The sequence below is a fragment of the Sander lucioperca genome, chromosome 10 (genome assembly GCF_008315115.2).
Source record: "Sander lucioperca isolate FBNREF2018 chromosome 10, SLUC_FBN_1.2, whole genome shotgun sequence".
In the NCBI taxonomy this organism is placed as follows: Eukaryota; Metazoa; Chordata; class Actinopteri; order Perciformes; family Percidae; genus Sander; species Sander lucioperca.
The window spans coordinates 1,926,957-1,936,956 of record NC_050182.1 but is presented as its reverse complement, the minus strand read 5'-3'; the positions used below and the strand labels follow the sequence as shown (position 1 = coordinate 1,936,956).

At 45.1% G+C, this 10,000-nt stretch overlaps 2 protein-coding genes across 10 annotated transcripts in view; both read left to right on the top strand.

Moving 5' to 3' along the window:
• Window positions 1-2,448, top strand: part of LOC116036899 (nuclear factor 7, brain-like) — an 11,306-nt gene extending 8,858 nt beyond the window's left edge. For all 3 annotated transcript variants that reach the window (XM_036005803.1, XM_036005801.1, XM_036005802.1), the window contains exon 2: window positions 715-2,448. In XM_036005803.1, the coding sequence (XP_035861696.1) occupies window positions 732-2,225 (1,494 nt within the window). In that variant the 5' untranslated portion in view covers window positions 715-731 and the 3' untranslated portion in view covers window positions 2,226-2,448. The remainder of the gene's footprint in view (window positions 1-714) is intronic.
• Window positions 2,449-4,324: 1,876 nt separating this feature from the next.
• Window positions 4,325-10,000, top strand: part of adam15 (ADAM metallopeptidase domain 15) — an 80,539-nt gene continuing 74,863 nt past the window's right edge. For 2 of the 7 annotated variants that reach the window (XM_036005790.1, XM_036005789.1), the window contains exon 1: window positions 4,431-5,028. In XM_036005790.1, the coding sequence (XP_035861683.1) occupies window positions 4,869-5,028 (160 nt within the window). In that variant the 5' untranslated portion in view covers window positions 4,431-4,868. Of the gene's footprint in view, window positions 5,029-10,000 lie in introns of all 7 variants that reach the window. The other 5 variants (XR_004898431.1, XM_036005794.1, XR_004898432.1 and 2 more) reach the window with 4 other exon arrangements.

Sequence of the window (10,000 nt, the reverse complement as noted above, 5' to 3'; positions counted from 1 at the left end):
AGTAATGTTGGATTACACTAAATGAAAATGTCTAAACTGAGCAGGTTGAAATACTCCAGGTTGACGGGCCCGTCAGTTCTGGATGGTAGCCTCCCGCCTGTGTATGAGAGGGTAGCAGAGAGGGTTGGAGCTAGGTAGCATAGGTAGCTAGCAGAGAGGGTTGGAGCTAGGTAGCATAGGTAGCTAGCAGAGAGGGTTGGAGCTAGGTAGCATAGGTAGCTAGCAGAGAGGGTTGAAGCTAGGTAGCATAGGTAGCTAGCAGAGAGGGTTGGAGCTAGGTAGCATAGGTAGCTAGCAGAGAGGGTTGAAGCTAGGTAGCATAGGTAGCTAGCAGAGAGGGTTGGAGCTAGGTAGCATAGGTAGCTAGCAGAGAGGGTTGGAGCTAGGTAGCATAGGTAGCTAGCAGAGAGGGTTGAAGCTAGGTAGCATAGGTAGCTAGCAGAGAGGGTTGGAGCTAGGTAGCATAGGTAGCTAGCAGGTAGTTTGCTAGAAAGCTATCGTTGCTGTCGTAGTTCGTGTGACACATAAACAACAATCCGTGTTGATACAAGTGTCAATGTTTGCCAACAAAAACATGTAATCAAACAAATGCACAAGTAGCCTAGCTGTAGTAGTTTTTTTTTTACACTATCAGAAATATGGGTTTTATGAGAACCATAGAGGGGAGCCATGACTGACTCTGACTCCATCACTTTCTGTCTGCTGTGTTTTCAGCTTCACTCTGAGACAGAATGGCTTCCAGATCAGAGGAGGATCTCTGCTGTCCGGTCTGTAGTGACGTCTTTAGAGATCCTGTCGTCCTGTCGTGTAGCCACAGCTTCTGTAAAGACTGTCTGCAGAGCTGGTGGACGGAGAAACCAACACAGGAGTGTCCAGTTTGTAACAGAAGATCTTCAAGGGATGAACCACCTTTAAACCGGGCATTAAAGAACCTGTGTGAGGCCTTCTTACAGGAGAGAGATCAGAGATCTTCAGAGGCTCTCTGCAGTCTGCACTCTGAGAAACTCAAACTCTTCTGTCTGGACCATCAGCAGCCGGTGTGTCTCGTCTGCAGAGATTCAGAAACACACTCCAACCACAGATTCAGACCCGTCGATGAAGCTGCACGACAACACAAGAAGGACCTTCAGGGAACTCTGGAGCCCGTAAAGAAGAAGTTAAAAGTTTTTGAACGAGTAAAAGAGGAGTGTGATAAAACAGCAAACCTCATGAAGGTCCAGGCCCAACGCATAGAGATGCAGATTAAGCATCAGTTTAAGAAGCTTCACCAGTTTCTAGAAGAGGAAGAGGAGGCCAGGATGGCTGCACTGAGGGAGGAAGAGAAGCAGAAGAGTCGGAGGATGAAGGAGAAGATGGAGGCTCTGAGCAGAGAGATAGCAGCTCTTTCAGACACAGTCAGAGCCACAGAGGAGCAGCTGAGAGCTGAAGACGTCTCATTCCTGATCAACTACAGGGCTGCAGTGGAAAGAGTCCAGCAGCGCCCCCTGCTGGATGATCCACAGCTGCTCTCAGGAGCTCTGATAGACGAGGCCAAACACCTGGGCAACCTCAGCTTCAACATCTGGAACAACATGAAGGACATGGTCTCCTACACTCCTGTGATCCTGGACCCAAACACTGCTCATCCAGAACTCATCCTGTCTGAAGATCTGACCAGCGTGAGACGAGGAGGAGAGAGACAGCAGCTTCCTGATAATCCAGAGAGGTTTGATGATTACATCTCTGTCCTGGGCTCTGTCCTGGGCTCTGAGGGCTTTAACTCAGGGACTCACAGCTGGGATGTCGAGGTCGGAGACAGTACAGACTGGGAACTGGGGGTGTTAGCAGAGTCTTTCCAGAGGAAGAGATTCATAGGGTCTGGATTATGGAGCATAATGTTCTCTCAAGGTAAATGCTCAGCGTGGTCATGGCTAGCGCGACCCACTGTTCTCAGAGTGCACGTGAAGCCCCAGAGGGTCCGAGTGACTCTGGACTGTAACAGAGGAAAGCTGTCGTTCTCTGATCCTGACACTAACACACACATACACACCTTCACACACACTTTCACTGATAGGCTGTTTCCATACATTTACACTTGGGAAGAACTCCCACTGAAGATATCACCACAGAAGGTCTGTGTGACAGTGGAACACTATCTTTCACCCAGCGCACCGCAAAGCAAGTGTCTTTTCTGGTTTAAGACCGACCCAGTTGTCAGTTTCCCGTCCAGCGCCCGCATCGTTTAAATAACAAATGCACCTGCGCCCATCTGTGGCCCATGGGCGTGCTGGTCTTACAGGGAGGTGTGTTCAGGTGCATTCTGGGCGTATTGCTATCTTGAGGCAGAGGGAAATGATCGCCTTGATTATATTACAGTCAGCGTCCACTAAAAGTTCTGTTGTTGCTGCTGACAGACTCAGATTATTATTCTAAGTGTCTGACAACATTATGAAAGGATCCCTACAGAGATAGACCTTTTAGTTAGAGTAAGATCCTTTTAGTTTAACATGAAACAGCCCTGAAATCACCATCACCAAACTCACCAGACTCCATGTAAATAATCAGGACTTTTAGCGTGTATAGAGCCAGCATATTTCCACCAGACTCCATGTAAATAATCAGGACTTTTAGCGTGTATAGAGCCAGCATATTTCCACCAGACTCCATGTAAATAATCAGGACTTTTAGCGTGTATAGAGCCAGCATATTTCCACCAGACTCCATGTAAATAATCAGGACTTTTAGCGTGTATAGAGCCAGCATATTTCCACCAGACTCCATGTAAATAATCAGGACTTTTAGCGTGTATAGAGCCAGCATATCTCCACATGTAAATGGGTGAATTAAGGGTTAATTTCAACCAAACCAGAGTGGTGATTGTTGGAACAGTGGAAAGATGAACCAAGACGGACTTTGGTAGTTTTATTTAGTTTCTGTCCACTTTGAATATAACTAGAGAAATAAATTCACTTGATTTCACTTATGAAAGAATCCATGAAATGTATTCATGAGTTACATTTAAAGTCTTGCCTGATTGTCTTGGAGGTGTAAAGAATAAAGAATAAAGGTGTTGCTAAATGCATTTTACTTTACTACTGACTCGTTTTATTTATTGTGCTTTAAAAGACATTGAGCCTCTTAATAATACAGTTATGGTCGTTGTGGTCTGTATCCCTGGATTGCTCTCGTTCTGCGGGATATTCCGCCGGATGTCCGTTAATTCAATTTTATTTATATTAGTATCAAATCATAACTAGAGTTATCTCAAGACCCAACGAAAAACTTCCTTTAGGCAGAAACCTCGGACAGACCCAGGCTCTTTGTGGGCGGCATCTGGCACTGCCGGTTTGGACACAGCTTTACCATCTTAAAGTGCCCATATTATGAAATAAAATCTCTTTTTCTGGGATTTGGGGAGTTATTTTGTGTCTCTGGTGCTTCCACACTCATACAAACTTGGGAAAAATCCATCCATGCTGTTTAGAGTGAGATACGGTTTCTGAATGTGTCCTGCCTTCAGTCTCTGGGTGAGCTGGTCAAAATCTGCACGGCTTTCTACGTCATTGGCCCAAATATTTGGTGTGTGCTGACCACGTTAGCTAATACCACATCAGCTAGCTGTTTCTCCAACTTCGGCCTGTACAAGGCAGGATTAGCCGGGAGACTTCTTCTAAACGAGGGCGCACTTCCAACTTTGTGTGGAATACCTGCAGAACAGGGACATGGAAGTAGTTCTATACAATTTATTTTGTAGACTAGGGTGAACTAGTGTGTGTTGTAGCAGTGTTTTACCATTGAGAACGAGGTGTCTAACTGCTAGCAGCGCTAGCTTCTAGCTAGTAGTCCTTACCTAGCTACTGATCATGTGGTCTTACCTAGCTACTGATCATGTGATCTTACCTAGCTACTGAGCATGTGCGACTGCCAACAAAGATGTTACAGCAGTGAGAGGTCTCACTCTGTAGCTAAAACAGAGACCTGAACACAGGGTGAAAAGAGGAGCTGCAGCAATGTGCAGTACAACAAATATATGGTGTTTTCTGAAAATTAAACCATGTAAACCTATTCTGGTACAACCTCTAAATACAATTATGAACCTGAAAATGAGCAGAATATGAGCGCTTTAAGCTTTAATATAATTTAAACAGGTGAGTTCTATAACACACAGTATTATGAAATTAGCTATAGAGACCAAAACCGTTAGTACCAGGTTGTAAACATGTTTATTATTTTTATTATTATAATTATTATTATTTCTTGAAATTGTGGTTATATTTTTCTCGGTTTTTTATATATTTTTTTTATTTTAATTTTTCTTTTATTTTGGTAAATGGTGGTTCATAGTGACGCTCATTCGCTGCATTTTATTTTGAAGACGGATTGGCAGTACTTCCGGTCTTTCTCTTGCTAGCTCGGGCTAGCTTAACTGGCAGCCAGATGACGTATCCGTTAGCTCCCTGTATAAACGCGGGCGGACCGGTGTCCTCCGTTAATTAGTCGCTTTCTGGCCTCTCGGGACGGACACACCGAGTTGTCCGGTGTTTAAACGATCACAACCGGCGTTAACCGACCCTCCCCGCCCGGTGTTAACGAAACTTTTTGGGTCAGAAAGTGTTTTCGGTAGATGCGCGCAGATAACGTTTCGGACCGGGGAGAAACCGGGGCTTTCAGCCCTCTACATTAACGCCGAATTAACGGTCACTTTTCCCGCCGGTGGTCCGGTACATCAGCAGCATCTTGACCCGCTTCTTTCTGTGGATGTTACCGGGAAAAAACTATGGAGTTTCGCTGGAGCCTCTCCCGGTGCCCCGACAAGGTGAGGTAACGGGAACGGGACACACACATCAGACAGGAGCGACCTGTTGCCGGTTGCCGGTGACGCAGAGAGGATGAACGGAGCTCCCGGAGGAGCTGCCGTGCTGCTGCTGCTGTTCTACGGCCAGGTTGCGTTCACTGCTGCCCGGTCCCTGAACGCACCGCGGGACCGAGCGGTTCTGCCTCTGGACGGACAGAAAGACGGTACCGACAGTCTGACCGCAGTCGTGACAGGTAACGTGTAGGTGCCGTTAATTGACATTCATGTGTATGAACGCAAATCATAGAAGTAAAAGCCATAAAAAATGTAATGTAATCTGGTGGAAGTGATATAAAGTTTAAATTCATCAGAACATGAATGTAATCTGGTGGAAGTGTATATTAATCAGAATACTTGATGTATCCCCTCAGGGAAAGCGTTTAGTTGCAGTTGCTCACAGTGAAGAACAAGGTAAAATAAAGAGCGAGTCATTAAGTGTGTGAAGTAACGAAGTAACAGCTCGTGTTACAGTAAGAACACGTTAAGGAGAAGTCGAGTAAATAGGTTAAAATTAAGATTAGGGTTGTTTTTAACCATTGGATTGTACACATGTTACTGTAGTGCAGTCAGTGACTACATGAATACAGTACGAACATAAATAGGTACAGTGTGAATATAAGTAGCCTGTGAAAGTGTGTGTGTGTGTGTGTGTTTGTGTGTGTGTGTGTGTGTGTGTGTGTGTGTGTAGCCGGTGAAAGTGTCTGTCTGTCTGTGTGCGTGTGTGTGTGTGTGTGTGTGTGTGTGTGTGAGAGAGACTGTGTGTGTGTTTATGTATAGGTGTGTTTCTCTGTGTGTGTGTGTCTGTCTGTCTGTCTGTCTGTCTGTCTGTCTGTGTGCGTGTGTCTGTCTGTGTGTGTGTGTGAGTGAGAGAGAGACTGTGTGTGTGTTTATGTATAGGTGTGTGTGTGTGTGTGTGTGTGTAAGAGAGGCTGTGTGTGTGTTTATGTATAGGTGTGTTTCTGTGTGTGTGTGTGTGTGTGTGTGTCTCTGTCTGTCTGTCTGTGTGCGTGTGTCTGTCTGTGTGTGAGTGAGAGAGAGACTGTGTGTGTGTGTGTGTTTATGTATAGGTGTGTGTGTGTGTGTGTGTGTGTGTGTGTGTGTAAGAGAGACTGTGTGTGTGTTAATGTGTGGGTGTGTGTGTCTGTCTGTGTGTGTGTGTGTGAGAGACTGTGTGTGTGTTTATGTATAGGTGTGTTTCTGTGTGTGTGTAGCCAGTGAAAGTGTGTGTGTGTGTGTGTGTGTGTGACCTTTGACCTGATTTAAAGCTAGGCCTGTTGCCATGGTTTCTAATCTGACATCATTAGCCTCAGCTAGCTGCTAACTTCTGACAAACAAAAGAAAACCTAACTCAGTTTCCTGAACATTTATTTTGTAGTTGCTTCTTTCTTGTTATTGATTAATGTAATAATTGATTGATTAATGTAATAATTGGTTGATTGATGTAATAATTGGTTGATTGATGTAATAATTGGTTGATTGATGTAATAATTGGTTGATTGATGTAATAATTGGTTGATTGATGTAATGAGGTCTGTGTGTCCACAGTGAAACTATCTTTCATTATATAATCAATAACTGTCTCTCTGTGACGTGTGCAGCTAGAGGAAAGCAGAAAACAACGTCATGACAACTTAAATATGACTAAGTATTTAAAAACCAGTGAACTGAAGCTGTTTACACATTCATGTGGATGTGACGCTCATCTTTGCATTTTCAAAACATTCGGCTCAAACTAGGGCTGTGCAATATATCGACATTACATCGTTATATCGTGATAGGAGACTAGACATCGTCTTAGATTTTGGATATCGTAATATCATGATATGACATAACTAGGGCTGTCGCCATGCGATTAAGGGCAGAGATGCACCGATTACAACTTTCTAGGCCGATTCCGATTTCATTTTTTCTAACCACTTTACAGCACACACACATATTTATTTTCTATCTTTTCTTTAATAGAACATGTGTTGAACAGATAATGGATCACTATAAAATAGAACTATATAAATTACTCCTGGTGTGGGACATTCACACACATCTAAAGAGCAATGTTAGAACCATTTCCTTCTTTTCACATCCAATATCAACTAAAGAAATGTGATTTAGGTTTTTGGTGTCCTCCCTCCACGCCCTACTTTCTCCTTGCAGGTGTTGCATATTGTAAACTTGTTATCTTCTGCACACACGCTGAAGAATTCCCAAACAGCTGACATGTTGCAGGTTAATTCACCAGGTTCCTACATGTGGAGAATAGCACCGACACACGGAGGAGAAGTTGAGAGAAAGGAAAAAGAGAGCGTGCTGTGGCGTCCGTGCTGTGGCCTCCGTGTGTGCGTGCGTCCTTGAGAACTGTAACTGGTATAACTTATGTTGTCAGTTAATTGGAGCGTTGACCGGCATGAAATCACCATATGTCAGACTGACCTGCCGGTCGCCGGTCATGGCCGAGCACGTGAAAACCGGCCAATTCCGGTCACCGGCCGGTCTATCGGTGCATCTCTAATTAAGGGCCGAGCATAATGCGTTCATTTTTTTTAATCGTATTAATCGCATGCCGCCATTTTATTAATTTATTTTCTTTTTTCTCGGCTTTGCGTCGTTCCTAACAGGCGACTATTTGGCCGTACTTCCTCGTAACACATCCTGCTGCTGCAGGAATAGCAACGCCGATCGCGGTGCCTCATTCTGGAGCCACTGATATGTCTGCTCTTCTCTCTGATGCTCTGAAACAGACGTTACAGGAAACACAAACACCGCTGCACGGGACGCTAGTTAACACTATACTCAACAGCAGCTAACGTTAGCCTACCGCTAGCTAGTTAACACTATGCTCGACAGCAGCTAACGTTAGCCTACCGCTAGCTAGTTAACACTATACTCGACAGCAGCTAACGTTAGCCTACCGTTAGCTAGTTAACACTATACTCGACAGCAGCTAACGTTAGCCTACCGCTAGCTAGTTAACACTATACTCGACAGCAGCTAACGTTAGCCTACCGCTAGCTAGTTAACACTATACTCGACAGCAGCTAACGTTAGCCTACCGCTAGCTAGTTAACACTATACTCGACAGCAGCTAACGTTAGCCTACCGCTAGCTAGTTAACACTATACTCGACAGCAGCTAACGTTACCCTACCGCTAGCTAGTTAACACTATGCTCGACAGCAGCTAACGTTAGCCTACCGCTAGCTAGTTAACACTATGCTCGACAGTAGCTAACGTTAGCCTACCGCTAGCTAGTTAACACTATACTCGACAGCAGCTAACGTTAGCCTACCGCTAGCTAGTTAACACTATACTCGACAGCAGCTAACGTTAGCCTACCGCTAGCTAGTTAACACTATACTCGACAGCAGCTAACGTTAGCCTACCGCTAGCTAGTTAACACTATACTCGACAGCAGCTAACGTTAGCCTACCGCTAGCTAGTTAACACTATACTCGACAGCAGCTAACGTTACCCTACCGCTAGCTAGTTAACACTATACTCGACAGCAGCTAACGTTAGCCTACCGCTAGCTAGTTAACACTATGCTCGACAGTAGCTAACGTTAGCCTACCGCTAGCTAGTTAACACTATACTCGACAGCAGCTAACGTTAGCCTACCGCTAGCTAGTTAACACTATGCTCGACAGCAGCTAACGTTAGCCTACCGCTAGCTAGTTAACACTATACTCGACAGCAGCTGGTACCATGTAATGGAACAACGCCATTAGTAGTCTCCCATGTCCAGAAGGTCTGTCTAGTCCACACAGCATTCCTGGATGGGAGGAAAACCTGCTCTGGTTTATCAGCCCGGTCTCAGGGCAGTTCGTGTAAATGTCACGTTATTTTTAATCTATTGATACGTGTTCACGGGCACGTTTTTCTTGTTTTTTACGTGGTGGCCAGCATGAAAATGTGAAGTAATGTATTTCAATGGGAAGCATATTTTGTGGTCACAGCACGGAAATGGTAGGGAGTAGTATGAAGAGCCGAAAATCAGCGTAGGGAGGCTGGTCGGGGGGGTGGATGGGTCAAACATCACAGGACTTTCACCCGGGTGAGCGGGGATCACGTCCCGCGTGTAGCGTTTAGTTTCCCCGTAGTCTTCCTAATCACAACCGTCCCGTTATTGTGGCGCGTCCCCCGCGGCCGTCTCCCGGCGTGCGAGGTGCCCTTTCCCCGTAGTCGCTTTCCGGCCGTCTCCCGGCATATGGAGCGTCCTTTCCGGCCGTCTCCCGGCATATGGAGCGTCCTTTTCAGCCGTCTCCCGGAGTGTGAGGCGTCCTTTTCGGCCGTCTCCCGGCATATGGAGCGTCCTTTTCAGCCGTCTCCCGGAGTGTGAGGCGTCCTTTTCAGCCGTCTCCCAGCATATGGAGCGTCCTTTCCGGGCCGTCTCCCGGCGTGTGAGGCGTCCTTTCCCCGTAGTCGCGTCCCCAGCGGCCGCTTTCCGGCCGTCTCCCGGCATATGGAGCGACCTTTTCGGCCGTCTGCCGGCGTGTGAGGCGTCCTTTCCCCGTAGGGTATTTCGTGCTGGCCACCACGTAAAAAACGAGAGAAACGTCCCCGTGAACATGTATCAATAGATTAAAAATAACGTGACATTTACACAAACTGCCGTGAGACCAGGCTGGGTTGATTGACATTTATTTAACCCCTCCTGTCGTCCTCGGGTCAAATTTGACCTGTTTACAAAAACTTTCTATATCAGAACTATGACAAAATGAACGTTGAAAAAAGTGACAAATGTTTTGAAAAAGCTACAAAACGCAGGAAAAAAAAATCACTTTTTTTTTTATTTTTTAAACGCTGAAAAAAAGTGACCAAAAAAATCAGAAAAAGTGAAAAAAAAAAAAAATTTTAATTGGAAAAAGTGAAAAAAATTTGACAAAAATATAATACAAAAATGCCCAAAAAGTGACTAAAAATTTGGAAAGAAAGTGACAAAAAATTGGAATAAAATCGCCAAAAACGTCAATGTCTAAAAAAAAGAATAACATTTTGGAAATTTCGACCCAGAAAAACACAAAGTTACATGTTGGTCGACGGGACAACAACACGATGGTTAGACCAATCACAATCATCGTGGGCGGGGCTAAGCTCCGGACGGAGCCATGGTGCCTCTGCTAAATAGTCTCAGGAAGGAACTTGTTTTGGTGGAACATGTGGACGTTCAAAA